Source organism: Spermophilus citellus, assembly GCF_964194105.1.
Source record: "Spermophilus citellus genome assembly, chromosome: 1".
NCBI lineage: Eukaryota > Metazoa > Chordata > Mammalia > Rodentia > Sciuridae > Spermophilus > Spermophilus citellus.
Window position 1 is genome coordinate 33,801,977 of NC_138182.1, and position 19,650 is coordinate 33,821,626.

At 34.3% G+C, this 19,650-nt stretch overlaps 1 protein-coding gene across 1 annotated transcript in view; it reads right to left on the reverse strand.

Annotated features, from left to right (window-relative positions):
* Positions 1-19,650, reverse strand: part of TRPC4 (transient receptor potential cation channel subfamily C member 4) — a 207,034-nt gene that overhangs the window by 24,629 nt on the left and 162,755 nt on the right. Inside the window, exons 5-6 of the mRNA XM_081309016.1 lie at positions 13,016-13,155; positions 1,087-1,400 (exon numbers count right to left, since the gene is read on the reverse strand). Coding sequence (XP_081165142.1) covers positions 1,087-1,400; positions 13,016-13,155 — 454 coding nt within the window. The remainder of the gene's footprint in view (positions 1-1,086; positions 1,401-13,015; positions 13,156-19,650) is intronic.

The following is a 19,650-nucleotide window of genomic DNA, read 5'->3' on the forward strand; positions in this document are numbered from 1 at the left end:
TGAATGAGCTGGCTGGGGAGGAACTGCTGCTTAAGAGCAGAAGCATCAAGTCAGGAGACAAAGGATGAAGGGACAAGAGGAAGCCTGGATGATTTTGTGCTTTGTTTATGATTCCTGGTTTGCATCAAATCTATTTCTGAAAGGGGCTGAAGTAGCTAAGGCTGGGATTAAAATTTTATGTGCACATAAAACAGATGTTTGTTAATTAAAATGGAGTTTTAAATATCAGGATCAAAAACGAAACAGATGTGGGATTAAACCAACGAGACCATTTTAGCTATAAGTGGTTTAGTTGATGTGAAACCATTGATTTCTTCCCAACTGAGAAACTGCTGTCTTCTCTTACAGTAGATAAAGTTATAACATGGCCCATGAATAAGGTCATACTTTTAGTCATGTTTGAAATACCCGTGTTCGCAAGTGAATATCGTGCATTGGAAAAGCATCGAACTTCTCAATCTCATAATTAACCATCTTTTTATCCAAGTGGGAAGGGAACGGCACAAAAAAGCATAGGGGTACTCTGTGAAAGCTATAGGGAGTCACTGGGCTCAGGGGCCTATGCTATCAGCAAACCTGATTGTGAAAACTGCAGGAGATTGACATGTGAATAATAATGGTTAGGTTTATCTGGGTTTTCCACGTTGCATTCGACGCTTAATCTTTTGTGTGGGAACTAGAAAACAAAAGGACTTCAGCACATGGGAAACACATGAAGAAACATAAAAACTCTTGGATTTTCTATTATGATTGATTTTAGATATATTCTACATTTAATGTTCTTGCGATCTGTCAATAATATTCCTTAATTATCCCACATTTTAAAGCAGTATATATAACTTTCCTTTACATGAGGTCATTTAAAAGAAAAGATGATTTGCTAAATCTTAAAATAAATGTACCAGGTATATATTTTTTTTTAATTTTAATGTCAGAAGGATTCATTCCAATTCAAAGCCATGTTAATTCTATTTTCTGCTTTATGCATAATTTTCATTCTCCATTTTTTTGCAACATTTTGTCATGGATTTTCCAATACTCTATATTTTCTCCCACGTTACCAATGAAAACAGCTATCCAACTTACGTTGAAAATGCATTATTCTGCTTTTCACATCGTATGCCTTTGCAGCTTAATCCTTTGGTTTCTTCATAATAGAAGTACAACTGATTTAAGCCATTTGCAAATGCTAGCAGCACAAGGCAGTATATGAATAGAAACTTCAAAATGTCCAGGAGCATTCTTCCCAGAGATATTTGTAGAGGTCCCAGGTGAGAATTTGCAGTAAAAAGTGAGATCAGACGCAGGGAACTGAAGATGTTTGCAATAGCAAATAAAGCCTCAGCAACCAGAGTGGGATGCCACATGTCCCATGATTCTCGTGGGTTAAGAGCACTGTACTGGAGAAAACAGAGAAATACGGAGATGTAAAACAAACACATGCTTACGAATACATCAGATTCAGACCTGGGATGTTTTTTAGGTGACCCAGCACAAATGGCTTATTGTCTGGAAGCTGATGTCCTCTATGACTATCAACACAAAAATAACAGTTTATTAATTTATAAGTTTTAACCAAAGTGCCTTCTAAGTCTGTCCTTGTTATTTGTGATTATTGTCAATACGTTAATTCTAGCTGTCTTTGAATTTTCCCATGGAACTTTAAGAAAAGAAAGAAGATAGGGGAAAATCAGATTTTATATTGGGAAAACAGCAATATCAAGATAGCAAAGCAAACTACATTATTTTTTTTAAAAATAATCAATGACCTTACTTATAATATTTGAAATAGTTGCCAATTCTAGAGGAATATATGTGGATACAAATTATATATGAATGAATGACTGTAGTAGTCCTCTATTGCTTTGGAAACAGTAATGTCTAATAGGGGATAAATATCAGTGCTTTGTGCCTGAAATATCTTAAATGGAAATACAACCTAAGTTAAAATTCTATTGGTGGTTATTGAATTGCCATTTAAAAATATTTAATATATAGGAAATTAAGAACTTAGATTAGCTAATTAGATAAAATGTTTGAGAAAAATACTTGCCAATTTAAAAATTTATTTTATTTTGGGGGGTATCAGGGATTGAACTTGGGCACTCTACCACTGAGCCATATCCTCAGCCCTATTTTGTATTTAATTTAGAGACAGGGTCTCACTGAGTTGCTTAGTGCCTTGCTTTTGCTGAGGCTGGTTTTGAACTCGAAATCCTCCTCTCCCAGTCTCCCCAGCTTCTGGGATTACAGGTGTGTGCCACTGGGCCCATCTTGCCAATTTAAAATTTGTCCAGAAAATTTTCTAAAAACATAAGGCAATTGATTAAAATGCCAGTTTTGAATGATTGTGGATATTAAACCATATAAAAGGCACAACAAAATTCATCCCTGTATTATTGAGATAAATGTGCATCCTTTAAAAGAGCCAAATATGCTTTTGAAATATTGAGATATGACACTATAATTAAATTGGTATTAAAACTGAACAAAATTGAATTCTCTTTTTCATAAACATCATTAAAACAGTATAAGAAGTTCTATTTCTATCTAAGTTCCATCAGAATATTTTCATAATGAATCCACCTGAAAGATCTTGACATTTATTAATCAATTAATTCACCTTGAATCTAATAGATAGTATTTTTTTTTAATTCTCCCTAGGCCAGGGGACACATCTCAAGCTCTTGATGTTATTCAATTCTTGGGCTTTTGCTGGACTGACAATTTAAGACAATTAAATTTGAACTAGAAGAAAATTATTTTCTTCTTTTAAATCCTGATAAATGGTCTTGAATATCCCCATGCATGCCTTCACCATAAAATAGCTAATGATAGAGATGCAGGAAAAAAACAGTTAAGATGTTCATCTTATAAATCTCACATATATTAGGGTGTGAGCTCAGGGTACCAAACACTACTTAGCTCCCCTCTAAATGATGCTACCTTTTCATTCAAATACAGGGATCAATCACATTCTCCTTTCTTTCTTCACTTCTTTCTTGAAAGACATAAACATTTAAGTAGACGACAATTCCCATTATGTCAATGGTTCATTCTGTTTTTTGTTAAACTTTTTAATATAGCTTAGGAATATATCTCAACAGAAACAAAATATGAAACAGGAAGTATCCTTAAGGATGCATTCATTTTCTTTGAATTTCTCACAACATTTAATGCAATATGCTGCATATGCATTTTATTCCATCAAGTATTTATAGATCTGTGATGTGGACAGGTACAACTGATTATAATAAAAATTCTCTAAATATCAGTACAAAGCATCCTAGGAGAAGAGAAATTGATTAAGGGGTTTAGGAAGCTAGGAATGGATACAGTATGTGTGTGTGTATGTATATATATATATATATATATATATATATATATATATATATATATATATTTCAAAATTTTCAGAATCGTTTAAATCCAGGGAAGATGGACCTTGCACTAGATTTCACAATTTTACAGCAGCTCAAGTCAGTCAGATGTATAATCCCTCATCACATTGTGATAGAGTTCAGCTCTTCTGTGGATCGACTGTGCATAGAGCCCTTCTTAGTGATTTAACTCAGCTGGGACTCAAAAAAATCATAAGAGGTAATCTTGACAAATAGTAAGAAGCTAGATTTTACCCCAATATAATTATCCAAGTTGGATCCAGAATCTAGCACTTCTGATAAGTGCTGGGGAACAATGCCACATGAATATGTTCACGTTATGCACAATCTAAGCTTTCTAAGCAAAACATCCCTGTTATCTGAGTTAAATGATGTTTGAATGGCAAACAATTTTTGAAAGTTAAAGACAGAGAGACTTCCTGAGAGACTTAGAAATATCTCCTCTGGTGCCATCTGCTTATGTTCTCAGGATAATAAATCTAGAGACCTTCATCTCCCCAAAAAGAATTTATTTACTTAAGAAAGTTAAGGTCTTTCTCTCTCCTTCTCTAGAGGAAAGATAGGCAGCTTGCTCAGCTGCATCATATAAATTCTGAGATTCATAATTACATATTTCCTCTCTGGTGGTACAAATCTCTGGTATGCACAGAGTGCATCTGGCTCTATGTCCTCGGGGTGGGGGTGGTGGATGTGGGGAACTGATGATAAGGTTACACTGTAAGCAAATAATTTGTCTGTTTTCTGATCTAGAAACTGTTAGAGATAAATAGAGATATAAACATTGAGTGATTACTTCTTGATTTTGTTCTATTAAGCTTTGTTTTAAATTTGTCTCCTGTCATTCACATATACATTTTCTTAGGCTTTTAAATATAGTCTTTGTTTTATGCAATTAAAAAAATTCTTATAAACCATGATGTTCTTTGTATGTGTATAATTGTAATTCTTTATTCATTAAATTTATTTCTCCCCATCTATTATTGGAGAATTAAAATATTAACTTGGCTTTTATAATCTTTAGTATCTAAATATTAATTTAATCATCTAATTACTTAATAATTAATTTAATTATTTGATTATTGAATTATTTAAATAATTATTTAATTATCTAAGAATTTTTTAAAGTAGAATTTATACTCACTTTTCATGTTTGCATCTTTGATTCTGTGCTTATTGGTGATTGTTGGCAGGTTCCTCTACCTTAAATTGAACAGTTGAGTTTACTTTTCATCTCATTCCACCAACTCTCCCTGAGTGTTTTCTTTGATTTGATTTCAGATTTCCATCTTTTTCTGTTTTAGACAGGGTTCTTCTCAGCCCAGGCTGGTCTTATATTCATGGTCTCAAACTCCTGGGCTCAAGTAATTCTCCTGATTCAGCCTCCCTGGTAACTGAGATAGGATGTATGGGCCACCACGCTGGCTTCATGATTCAGCTTTTAGTTATGACCCCAACTTTATATCTCCAAATCTGACTGCTCACATATTTTATATTCTACTGTCTGGTCAACTTTTCTGCTCGTGTATGTATGTATGTATGTATATGTATATCAGAGGCATCTCAAACTCACAGACTATAGAAGGAACTTATTACCTTTTCTTCAAACTTTCTGGTTTTATATCTGCTGATCTTAATTAATGAACAGGAGGAAATCATCCAGTTCAGAATTTCCTGCTCATCCTCAAATCTGCCCTTACAAAATCCCAGTATCTAAATACAAATCTTCTACGTATTCTTTTCTTCATTATATCCTCACTGACTTCAAGAGAGTTCTTTTTCTCTCTCAGTTATTCTGATATCTTCCCAACTATACTCCCAGCCTTAAACTTTATCTCTTCAATCCTTTATTTCCTCAAAAGTGACCTCTTCAAGGAGAAAATCAGACCATATCATTAATATTCTTCAATGACTGCATTGTCTTCCAGATGACATTTTGACTTCTGAACAGGTCATAGAAAGCTTCCGGAATGTGTTTTCTAACTTCCTTTTACAATTGACCCACCACTGTCCCCAATTAGGTTCCTAATACCCCAGGTCAAAATTTTAGAGCTAGCAATTCTTCAAATGAGTCACATATCCTTATTGAAATGCCTTTCTATCAATGCTGGAACCTTTGCACAGAATGAATTTAAATTGTAATCATTTCAACTGCTCAGCTTTTATTCATTCAGCAGGTATATGCTGCATGCCTATTCTGTATCAAGCACTATCTTCAGAGTTTGCAGTGGTAACAAAGGAAGGTACAGCCATGGATTTAGAATATATGAAGAAGACAGACATGAATCCAGTAATGCTAATCTTTCTTTTGAAAAGTGCTCTCTCGCCGGAGATGAGTGGACGCTAGAATCATAATGGACCAAAGCTGGTAGCTGTATCTTGTAGAATAATCTTGAGGGACAAATTAAGAGCTGTTCAATCACCACTATCTTTTGTAGAAACATCAATTCCTGTCTCCCTTTTCCTCACAAGTATTTGTTTTTTCATTCTACTCCTAACATTCTGTGACTTTGCCACATACTTCCTTTCTATACAGATTCCTTTCTAAGAGAACTAACTGCTCCTTTTGTAGATCAATATAATAGGATATGTCACCTCGAGTTATTGGTCAGTTTTTCCTGCAAGGAACTTCATCTAATGCATTCTCATATGCTCAACATCTAGTAGAGCATTTTATGTTAGAAACTCCAAAAGCACTGTAGGCAGAAGAATCATAGGTATACACCAAAGTGTGGTGTTTCCTTGTATAAATGAGAGTAGCTTGCTATACCTGGAACACAAAGGCTTTACGAACATAAGATGAGCCTGAGAGGTGGTAGAGCCAAGTCATGAAGACCTTGCATTTAATCACAATATTGGACAATGAGGTCCTTGAATATGGGAAAATGTTGGTTCATCTTCATGTTCTCTTATACTATCTAATGCATACTTATACAATCAATCAAAATGGATAAAACTTACAGGGATATATTATAAAAGTATTTATGCTATCATTTGGATCTGGAATGTCTCCCAAAGGCCAATGTATTAAAAAACTGGTCTCCAGCCTGGCATTATTGGGAGGTGGTAGAGCCAGTAGAATGGAAGACCAGTAGGCAATTCCAGGTCACTGAGAGGCATGCCATTGAAGGAGATTGTGGTCTCTTCTTTCCTTTCACTTCCAGTCATAAAGAGTTTGCTCCTCCATACACTCCCTGCCATGATACATAACAGCACCATCAATAGACGTGGACTGAAATCTCCAAAACTGTGAGCCAAAATAAACCTTTTCTCTTTACGAGCTGATTGCTCCAGGTATTTATTGTAGTATTAGAAAGCTGACTAACACATTTACGAGAATAAATAGAATTCATATATTAGTTTTAATGTAAATTTTCAAGGTGGAAACTTTTTATTTTCTATAGATAATTATGTAGTGAAAGGCAATGTGAAGTCAAAGGACTTTTTCTTCTAGTAGATAATTCTAGATTAAACAACTGGGATTCAAATCTCTTCAGCTCTCTTCCATAGAACAAAAGAACATTTTAGAAAGCCCAATACTTTGAGGAGTAGCTTTGTTATATCACTCACGAGATGGGAAACAATAATATTTGTCCCTTTTTAATCTCTGACAATAGGAAGGATCAATGAAATATACAGTTAGAACTGTTTAAAAGAATGATGTTATTAAAAATTCATCCTACAAAAGATATTGTGTCCGCTGAAAACTAAAAAATAATATTAAAATTCTCTCTCTCTCTCTCTTTAAAACAATCCATCCTGTTAAATGCTTTTATTCATAATTCTGATTTTTGAAAATATTTAAATTGCACAGTAAAAAGATATAGAAATTTACTCATTCTTTTCAAAGGACTAAAATAAATATTTAAGTGACAAGTTCTATATGGAAAATAGGCTAGGTATTATTTAGGAGTTAACCAGCCCTAATGAAGCTGAAGGAACATTGAAAATTGTGTCCCCAGGCATCAACAAACTCCTGATTAACTAACATTTCTATATAGCGAGAATAGGAAATGATTGAAAAATTTTCCTCTTGATAATTAGAAGTATATTTAATGAAAAAAATTCACAATCCATGAGCTGTAAAATGCTAAAGAATCAAAGTATTAAAGGAAGCACCATAAAACATTGCATGTGAGGAGGAGAATGTCGAAGTCATATATTTCTATGCTGTGTCTTTGCACAATATGATGCTATTGTATTGAATATTCAAATTAAAAGCTACTAGTGGATATTTATATTAGGTTCTCTCTTATGGCATTGAAGTTTATTGATTTAATCTTCACAAATATTCTATCGGGACTGATTAATATCATTGTTTTACAGAAAAGAAATTTGAAGCACAGATTAAGTAACTTGCTCCAAAAAAATGGGAGTAAGAAGTGATATATGCTGTAGTCATGTCAACTATGGTTTCAGAATCCAAACTCAGCCATGGCCTTGGTTAGCAGGACTGAGCTGCAGTGTGGATCTTGAGTGTCCCCTAGAAGTCTATGTGTTAAAGACTTGGCCCCCAGTCTGTGGTGTTATTAAGAGATTGTGAAACTTTAGAATGCAGGGCCTACTGAGAGGACTTGAGTCCTTGGAAACAGATCCTTGAAAAGGACTGTGGGACACCCTGCCATTCTCTTCCTCTTTATCTTTTAATTCCCAGCCATGAGGGGAGTGGTTTTGCTCTCCTCTGAGTTTCTGTAGGTAATGTACTGATGCACCACAAATCCAAGGCAACAGGAGAATTGATAATTTACTGAGACCTTCAAACTGTGAGCCAAAATAAACCCTTTCTCATCTCTATTTATTAATTTATCTCAGATGTTAGTTATAGTAATGGAAAGCTGACTAACATAGGATATTTTGTGTGCATTTTGGAATCTGCCCCTTCCAGGGGATGAATTGCAAAAGTTAAATGCCAGGGTCTGATTGTCCCCTTCTCCCCAATTCAAATGTTGCTTCCCTAGAGTTTGATGATATTTTGAGATGGAACATTTTGGATGTAATTAGTTTCAGATGGACTCATAAAGGTGTGATGCTCATGGTGGAACTAGTGCCTTCTTAAGAAGTGACTTTGGATTACTTGCCTGTTCTCTTTCTCTGTCTCTGTCTCTCTGTTACTCTCTTCCTGTCATGTGAGGACACAAGGAGGAGTTGACTATTTATAAGCCAGAAAGAGAGCCCTCACCAGAAACCAGCCATGCTTGTACCTTTTCTCTCAGGCTTCAAGCCTCCTGAACTGTGGAAAATCAATTCTGTTCTTTCAACCACTCAATCCATGACATTTATGATGACACCATGAACAGACTAATACAGTAGACCAATTAAATATGTGTGGCCACTATGGCCAGGCCTATTCTAAAGGGTTCTCCATCTGAACATCACAATTACAGAAAGGAAAAACAAGATGACTGTTTTTTTTTTCTGATTCCAAAAAGACCTATTTTTCAATTATTTTTTCCTGTTTATGCATGCTTGGATATCAGGTTGAACCAGTAAAATGCCAACAGAAGTCCTAGTTATAACCTTTTGCTAATCTTGTCCGAAGCACAGAGATGTCTATTATTTACTAGGGAGCAATATTAAAATTATCTCATCAACCTCATACTTTACGTTAATAAATCACCTGTCTTGATGATCTTACCTCCTAAACTTTTCTCAAATTCAACCTTCTATTAATTTCCTTATGTACAGTGCTATATTTCAGGAATTCATCATTATTTGAATGATTTTTTTCTGTTTAAATATCATTAATGGATCTTCACCATTTATAGAGTAAGGTTTAAATTCTATATCAGAATGTAGATAGTAGTTCTCATCCTCTTCCTGTCCCCATTTCCAAGATCATGTCTCATATGGAATTCTGCTTTATTTATTTTGGAATTTGTACATTGTGCCTTTTCTCTGTCAAATGCTCTTGCATGTTCATGAGTATGATGGATGTTCACTTTCTCTATCCTCTATATATTTCCCTTCCATCCCATTATACTTCCAACACTGTTTCATCCCTTCTTTGATGCTACCATTACCCCTGTTCTAGACCTCAATACATTGCAAGAGGCTCTTTATAGGCATTTGTCCTTCACCCACCTGACAGTGAACAGATCCTACATCTCAGGACAGCTTACATTCTCAGAAATAAAATCCAAAGCTGGTTTCTCAGTGAGTACCAATTAAAGCTTATTGATAGAATCAGCTGTTTAGCCATGTGGCAGTTGCTTGCCTTAATTTTACCAGAATCTAAGGTAAGGAAGGATGAGTCAGTGGGTCAGTATAACAGCACAGACTCCCATTTTATGTGCTCTTTGGGTTACTATCAACACTTTACAAATAGTAAAATTGAGACCTGCATTAAATAATTTCCCTCAGGTACATGGGTTAGACATGATAAAGACAAGTGTGAATCAGGAGTTCAAACTCTTTTTAAACTAAAATGAAGTAAAAGACATTTAAAACATTACAAATGGACTCTTAATATATGAGGAAGAAGACAGGAGTAAAAGGAAAAGACACTGACATTGAGTGCTTCTATTAATTCATTTATCAATTCATGACAGCATAAGGTAGAAACTATTATTTTCCTTATTTTATAGATGAGACGAAGAGAGATGAAGAAACAAATCCAAGGTCACTCAACTAGTAAGTGATGGGGTACAGAAATGAGCCCAGGAAATGTGATTTTGAAGTGCATGCCATTAAGTATACTCACATGACTCAAACACACTCATTGTGCAAGTCATTCAAACACTTCATAATTCATAGTTGCAACCATTGCTGAACTTCAATGACTAGTATGCAAGAAAGCAATATATGTCCTGAAGATTCCTTCTCCTTAGGTCATCAGTAATTGCTAGATCCTACCCCATAAATATTTTTTCCCTGCTACCCTTCCTCCTTCACCACTTGAGGTAAGTGGGTTTATTCCAAATATAAAGTTTCCCTGCAGTAGTTTTATAGTAGAATATATTTTGTCTGTGCAGAATTTGCAACATTTTAAGTAAATTGAAATCCCATATCTGAAAGTCTTGAGGCAAAAATATGCATGAGCATCCGTTTGTATCTGTTCACATCCACACCATGTGCCAGAGTTCTCATATATAATAAAATATATACACTGTATGTAAACACCATGTAAATATCATATGTGTAGTTTAAATGTTCTCTATAAGAAGTGGATGGGTTTCTTTAGGACTCAACCCTACACTTCTTTGAGATCATACAACACAATGCTCTTCAAAGTGTCCACCTTAAACTCTAAAATGCAATCCAATTTTTTAAACGGGCATATGACATTTATCAAAAGAAGAAATGCAACAACAAACATGTAAAATGGACTACATCACTAATTATCACAGAAATGCAAATCAAAAGCAAATGAGATATTATTTTATCCTAGTCCGAACACCTACTATTAAAAAAGCAAAACATAATCCGTGATGAAGATACAGACAAAAGAGAGCTCTTATATATTTGCTGATGGGAATGTAAGTCAATGTAGCCATTACAGAGAATAGTATGGTGGTCCCTCAAAAACTAAAAATAAATCTACCTTATGATCAATCCAAACCACTTCTTAGTATGTATTGAAAGGAAATGAAATCAAAATATCAAAGAAATACCTGCACTCTCATATTTATTGCAACGCTATTAACAATAGCTAACATATGAAATTGATTGAAGCATCCATTGACAGATGAATGTACAAAATGCAGTATTAATGCAAAATAGTATATTACTCAGTCATAAAAACTAATGGAATCTTATTATTTGCAGCAATCTTGATGGAACTGGAGGACATTATACTATGTGAAATAAAGCAGACACAGAAAGACAAGTATAATATGTTTTATCTCCTAGATAAAAGCTAAAAAAGTTAAAGTAGAAGAAAGTGCAATAGGAATTATTAGAGGCTGGGAGATAGGGGGGATATAGGAATGTGGGATGGGATAACAGACACCAAAATACAGTTTGAGAGGAGAAATAAGTTCTGGTGTTTGACACCAAGGTAAGGTTTCCACAGTTTACAATAATATATCTGTGTGGAGAACTGAAAAAGAACTGCTTTAAGTCTCCAAACATGCATTACAAGGAGATAGAAATGATAATTATCCTGATTTGCTCAATACATATTATATGCATGTATTGAAATATTGCACTGAGCCTTATAAAAATGTACTATTATCATATGTAAATTAAAATTTACAATGAAAATAAAACAAAAATATTTAAATGAAGCACTTTCCTAGTTTATCTACATCGGTAAGTATTGTCTGGAAATCTGTTATAAATGTAAATTTGACTCCTGCCTTAATATTCCTAATTTTAAATATGGGGAGGGAGAAAAGGAATCTGTGTATCCTGAGCCCTCCTGGTGATTCTTATGCATCTTGAAGTTTGAGAAGAACTGCTATTGTCATATAGTCCCAGAATATTATTATAACCTGGGGAACCAAAATGAACACCCATATACATTAATTTTTAGTAGAAGGAGGTCTAAAATGACTTTATAGATAAGAAATTTTCTTCTACTGTCTTAATAAACTGCTCAAGGTCATTAGCATCAATGCATACAGGAAAAATTAGGAAAATATGTCTCCACTCTTAAAATAGCTTTCTCTCCATAAAATTAATAGAAATTGAATTTTCTTAGTATGTTGATAAGGTAACATTTGAAGTTTGCCAAATGCTGAAAACTATGAATTTTCCTACTTTGGGCATTTTTGATCCTGTCAGATCTGAATATGGCACAAAGACACAGGCCACTATTTTAAGACCTAGACTAAATGAATAAATGTTCACTTACACGTTAGCATTTTCCAGTTCACATCATTAAATTGCATGCATTATTCATGTAATACCCAATTAGATGCTCTTTGTTTTTTTTTTGAAAACCAATTTACTAATCATTTTGAAATAAATTATTTTTTAAAGGAGGAGAAAAGGAAAGAGGCAAAATCAAAGGGAGGAAAGGGGAGATATGATGCTTTGGTATGAAAAAAAGTCCCTCCAAGTACAAAATAATTCCAATTGTTGTTGCAGAACAAAAAATGTTTTATGAAAATTATGTGGTTGGCAATAAGATTGATGTACAAAATCTGGGGGAGTAACGAATGTGTGAGACTCCAAGCACTGTCATGTTGAATGGGAAGAGGTAAAAGAAATTATATTCTGCTCTAATTATATCAAACCCTATTAGTTTATACTGAAATAACAATTTCAATGCTTTGAAAGAGTAATATTTTGATCTGTCTATGAAGTTTTATCTATTAGTTATAACTGATAAAAATAGATTTGGTTGAAAAAAATTTAAATAGGTATTTGATGTTGTATTTCCTTAAAAGTGGAAAGAATTGGAACTAGAGTACCTACTGGGAGTAATTTTGAGGCACTATGTTATTTAGATGCAAGAAAACTGGATGATAATTTCTAAGAGCTTTATAAAACGTGTTTTTTTTGAGTAAAGATTATGTAATATCTATGTATTTTAACTCTATTACAATCATGGGCTGATGAATATCACATACAAACCTTTGGCACATTTTTAACAGAATCAAAAGCAATCAAAATAAAGGCATATCATTAGTTAGCAGAACTTATGCTTTACCAACAATGTAAATAACAGTTACCTTTACAAATGCAACAATTTTCAAGGAGATTGTTGCTAAATATAAAGAGTTCATCACAAAATCCATTAGATTCCACCAATCATGGATGTAATCTTGAAGTCCTCCATCCCACATCTGTTTAATTTCTCCCCATATAAAACCTGCAATTATAAAAAGGTTCATTGTAAGTATGATTTTCAATTAAATCACTGAAGAAAGAGATATGCAATTTAGTAATTATAGACTGTGAAGCTGCAAAAGACCAGGTAGTTACATTTGATATAGCATCTTTTTTTATAGGTAATAATATTGAGTTTCAGACATCTTTTAAGACTTCCAAGATACTAATATAATTCTAGAAAATGCTGCTAGGTCAGCTTCACTTTCTTTTATCCATTTGACAAATTCATAAAAGCACAGTTTTAATTGAACTGTAATTTCTCTGTAACTATATATTTTTCTCATGGAGGATGTCATGACATTTTATTGTAAGCAAATACATTGAGGTATATTCTTCTCCTAAGTCAAAATGACTTCAAAATTCACAAAAGTATATCTAACAAACACAACTGGTTTTAAACAATTAATCAAGGTATCCTTTTGTGCATTTTTATGCATTTAGCACCTTCAAAGATCTGATTTCACTCTTGGATAAAAGATTATAACGTTCATGTTAGTTTGTCAAAATTATTTAAATATAGCAATAGCTTCAAAGATATACCTAGAAAAAATATAAATCTCTTCCTTTTATTATGGTTATATTTTAATATAAATATACTTTATATAATGTATTTTGTTTTTAAATGCACTATTTTCTAAGAAATGCTTATAAAATATCAACATAGATTATCATTTTATTTCCATAACCTTATTAAAATATATAATGCTATCTTTGCAACCCAATAATGACAGAAAAATCAAAATGTCTAGAATCAAGAAATATTGAAAGATAAATATGGTATTTTAAATATGTTACTATCAGCAAACAATGAAATATCTCTAAGAATAATGATCTGGAATCTAAAAGGTTTAATATTATATTTGCTAACAGCTGAAAATAGGAAAAAGCTAGAAAGAGTACTGCCCTTACTCTAAAAGGAATAAATCAATCAGTCAGATTATCTATAAAAATCATCACTTTCATAAATTCATAAGAGAGGTAAGAAATCATAGGGCATAAACTTTAACAACAAAACAAAGCACATTACTACCAAAAAAAAAAAAACATGTTATGATCCTTTAGCTCAGAGAGTAGAGAGGCACCATACAAGAGAGTCAGAAGAATGCAGCCATATTGTTTAAACTAACTTCTAAAGGCTGCATGCTGGCTCACAAGAGAGAACAGAACCCTGGGGAGAGAGATGCAAGCAGTTTCCTTCTACTGGCATGCTCTTCCATGCAGACTCTACCCACTGCTCAAAAGAAAGATTATAGCCAAGCCTGGAAGAACACAGTGGCTGCCTCTGTGGAAAGGCATGTAGCTCTCACCAGACACTTCTCTCTTGAAGAGCAAAACATTTAGCACTATGGCAGAGACAAGAGGACAAGAAACTACGGTGGGCTTCAGGTTTACACCAATAACTTTCGAGGTTTCCTATCACCGGGAAAGGGACAGAAAATCCTGTCATGTACATGCTCTCAAACATCCGACTGCTGTGGAAACAATGTACGGATCACTGACAATCTCCAACCCCAATGCAGAGAGGACTGCCTTGGTCTCCCTTCCCCATCCATCAGCAGGCTAACACCACACAGGAAGCAGGAGCTGGAAACCATTGAGGAGGGGCCAGAGTCTGTGTGGAGACTTAGCTTGGAGGCACAGGTTCCCAAGAAAGGTCGAAAGTTGTGGGTGGAGCAGAGACAAGGAGAATAACTCTCTCACAGAAGGCAGAAGTGTTACGGCACCCGACACTGACTGCAGACAAATCAAAAGCCAATGTCAGCTTAGCAACTGACTCTCTTGCCCCAAACTTCTACAATGATGTTCAACAGAAGGAAAATGTGCATTTTCAGACATTAAGTGCTACAGAAGTACATTTGACAAACATTTGATAAAATTAACATCCATCCGTTCATGACAAAAAAATTTGAGCGAAACATGAGTAGAAGGGAAATTTCTCAATCTGATTAAGGACATTTATGAAAATCCAAACTACCAGAGGCAGACTGGCTTACTCTTTAAGGGGTGTGGGAATAAATAATCCAGGCTTCGCAAATAATGAATAGGTATGGTTGTGTTCCAGTGAAACTAGAAAAACCACAATGAGGCCAGATACACCTTGCTGGGACATAGTTTTCTAGCCCTTATGGTGGTGATTGCATGACTGTATGTGTCAATATTTTATATGTTTGCACATACACACTTACCACGATAGTGCTATAACTTAATTTGAATGAATGCAGTAAAAATCATGAGTCTGATATTGATGAATGTATATTAAGATAGATGTAAATAAACAAAAAGGGTAAATATTATAATATACCGACTATAGGTAATATCTGTTACTATACTTATGTTTTTTATTTTATGCATGTTTGAAAAATATAGAAGCACAAAAGTTTCTGAATAGCTCAAGCAATCCTGAGCAAAAAGAACAATGTTGTAGACGTTATAATACCTGATTTTAAAATGTACTATAGAACAATTGTAATAAAAATAACAAAGCATTGGTATAAAAATAAACACATAGATTAATAGAATAGATAGAAGATACAGAAGCAAATTCACACATAAATAACCATTTGATTCCCCACAAAGGAGCCAAAAGTATACTTTGGAGAAAAGGCAGCCTCTTCAATGCTGGGTAAACTTCCATCTGTAGAAGATTGAAACTAGACCCCTATCTCTCACCTGTATATGAAAATCAACTCAAAATGGATCGTACACCTTAATGTAAGATCAGAAACTTTGAAACTACTACAGGAAAGCATCAAGAAAACACTTGAAGATATTGGTATAGGCAAAAATTTTATACATAGGACTCCAAGAGTTTTAGGAAATAATAGCAATAATTAGCAAATTTTTCTAATGACAAATGGAATCATATCAACTTAAAAAGTTTCTGCACAGTCAAGGAATCCATCAGTAGAGTGAAGAGACAGTGATAGAATGGGAGAAAAATCTTTGCTGGCTATTCATCTGACAAAGGATAAATATCCAGAATATATACAGAATTCAAAAATTAACACATCGAGCAAGTAAGCCAATCAATAAAGGGCAAATTGGCTGAATAGACACTTTTCAAAACAAGTACAAATGGCCAATAAATCTATGATAAAATCCTCAATATCCTTAGCCATCAGGGAAATGCAATATTTAAATTTTAAGTTACAATTACATTTATAACTCAAATGAGAATTGAATGAATTTCAGGTGAATGAAGTATAGTGTTCTATGTTGAAGTCTGTTGTAGACCACTGCTTTGTTCTAGATCAGGCATTTTATACCCTAGCTCTTCCTTTGAGTCTCCTTTCATAAATAAATATCTCATGAGAGGTCAGCTAAGATGGGGAAACAATTGCAAGAGTGATAATATCCTTCACCTCTATATCAAAGGAAGGAGTACATCAGAATGGAACATGATTCATGCACTGGATTTTAGAGCTGGTGGGAAACCAAATTTATTTTATCCAATGAGAAAAATCACTTGGCACACAAGGAAACATTCCCCTCTCCTGCATCTGAAGTGCCTTTTCCTACTCTTCTGAGTATAGTCTCAGAATCCAGCAGACACCCACAGTTTATAGAAGAAAAATAAGGCCAAGAAAAACCTGAATTGAATCTGAATCACCTAAATAAATTAGAATTATACAACATTTTCCTGTTCTTGAAATGTTACAATGTAGCTATATTATTTTGTCTTGCTTGAAATTTTGCCAATTCATATAGGTAAGAAGGTGTGAGGTGTGTGCGTGTGTGTGTGGTTGTAGACTGGACAAATGCATTTTGAGTTCATGTTCAGCAGAAGGTCACAGTGATTAGAACTGAACTGTATCAGGTGAGGGATGTGCCGGGACCAACTGACCTAGCAACCAGCTTTATTGAACCTTAGCCAAGCAGTCTAATCTCTCCAGGTCTCATTATCACTCTTCAAAGAGAAGTCTGGATTATATGACTTCCAAACAATAGGATTCTTCCCCAGTTGTATAAATTGCCAGGCATCGCTTCTTCCTGTTTATGGCATCAGAATTCTACTAAAATTGGTCATCAAAATACCTTCCATGAGAGATTAAAACACTGTCCTCTACAAGAAGACAGATTTATCTGCTCTTATTGCCCCAGAAAGGCAGAAATTGAATTTTTGATATGAAGTTGGACTTTTTTTTTTTTTTATTTCTGACCCCAAATTTAAGAAACAATCTCTTGGTGATTAGAGTTGCTCTAAAACTGGAATAGAGGTAGAGAAATCTAATCCAGATCCTAGAATATCTTCCATCACTTGTAAGTCAAAGAAATTCTGGCAATGAGGGGAACCTCTCTATGTAATCTCTAACATTTTGAAGCATTTGTGATTTAGTTGTTTACGAATTTGTATGTATCATAAAATAAAATATATTTTAAAGTACCTGCTAAGCAATAGGAGCATTTATGGTAAATGCTCCTTACAAATATATTGTGTTATCACTCTCCTTGCTTCTACCAAACTGGAAATCATGTGAACTTACAACACCAAATAACTAACTTCAAATATTTTGTAAAGCATTCTGTAGAGGAAAAATATATTACAGCCAAATTGATGTAGAGGGCAAAGGAGAGACATTGGAAAGGAGTTTTAAAGAAGCAGTTATGGTTTCAGCCTAAAATGATATTTTAACTTTAGAGTTCCAAATAACTGAGAAAACTCTGTTCTGATGAAGTAGATTCTAGGAAATGGCACTTCAATTGAGTATTTAGATTGGATGATCTCTAGGGTTTTTTTTTTTCAAAAGAAAACTAACAAACACAATTAAATTATGATATACTACAGTTTGTTTTCTGTAGTCCAAGGAGGAGACATTAAATACCTGACCACTTGAAATCTTACCTCACTCCTGATCTTTGAAAGACACAAAACTGAGAAAAACAGGTATCCTGATTTTGAAACTGAGATGAAACTGAGAACTCACTGCCATCACTTTTTTCTGAACTTGAGCTATAGATAAGTCTGCTACTTGATGCTTGTTGGGTGATGGTTTGCAGTCTTTATTTGTAAACACCATCTTGCAGTACCATCTCATATAGTGTTACTATACCTGTCTGATGGCTATTGATTTCTGTCTGCTATGAGCATGTTAGTGAAATGCCAAATTTCATTTCTTCTGGTGATAATCACAAAGTTTTGGAAGAAATAAGCCATTAGGAAAATGGATGATGCTATAAACTAACTGAAAAATGCATCCAGATGAGTAAACTATTCATGGCAACTAAAAAGCCTAAAGAGAACAAAGCTTGAGGGAGATGCTGTCACAAAATGTTTGTCCTGTTCCCACAACGGGAACATTTCAAAATTGTTCTTTGCTGTTTATTAAACAGATGACATGATTTCTCAGAGTTGTGGTGGAGTCCTAATTATGTGCATTGATGTTAAGGCTGTGGGAACCAATGAAGGAAAGATCATAGTGCAAATGAGTCAGAGAACTTCTTTTTACAAGATATTTGTGGATGCCTGGAAGTGTTTGCTGTTTTTTTTTTTCCTTTTTTTTAAAATCTTTCCCATAATTTTTTCACTCAGGGCTGTTTGAGTGTTCTATTATTTCCTATCCTGTAAAGCTGGCTGTGAGGATTAGATGGAATAGGCAGTTCATTTAACAGCCCCAATTTCAAGTGAAAGATATGTAATTCTGCAAACAGGGCTCTTGTCTTACCTTCTCCTGCTCTTGGTACTTAAACAAATAGTAAACAGCCACCTCAAACAAAGAGCAAGTCACCTTCCCACCCATGGTCAACTCCAAAGGGCCTGTTATTCAAGCCCCCAAATTGTCAGGGATCTGACCTTAGAAGACTCCTTTTAGAAAACTGAGTTGCATGCTGAGGCATCAAATCAATGAAGATAAAAAAGAACACAAAGCTCCTTGATCCATTTTGAGTTAACTTTTGTGGATGGCGAGAGAAAGGTATTCAATTTCATTTTGTTGCATATGGATTTCCAATTTTCCCAGCACCATTTGTTGAAGATGCTATCCTTCCTCCATTGCATGTTTTTAGCCCCTTTATCAAATATAAGATAGTTGTAACTTTGTGGATTAGTCTCTGTGTCTTCTATTCTGTACCATTGGTCCACCTGCCTGTTTTGGTACCAGTACCATGCTGTTTTTGTTACTATTGCTTTGTAGTACAGTTTGAACTCTGGTATTGCTATACCTCCAGATTCACATTTCCTTCTTAGAATTGCTTTTGCTATTCTGGGTCTTTTGTTTTTCCATATGAATTTCATGATTGCTTTATCTATTTCTACAAGAAATGCCATTGGAATTTTGATTGGCATCACATTAAACCTGTAGAGAACTTTGGGTAATATTGCCATTTATATCAAATCACAGATGCTGCGTCTGATAGAAGAAAAAGTTGGCTCCGATCTACATATAGTGGGGTCGGGCTCCAAATTCCTTAATAGGACGCCCATAGCCCAAGAGTTAATAACAAGAATAAACAAATGGGACTTACTTAAACTAAAAAG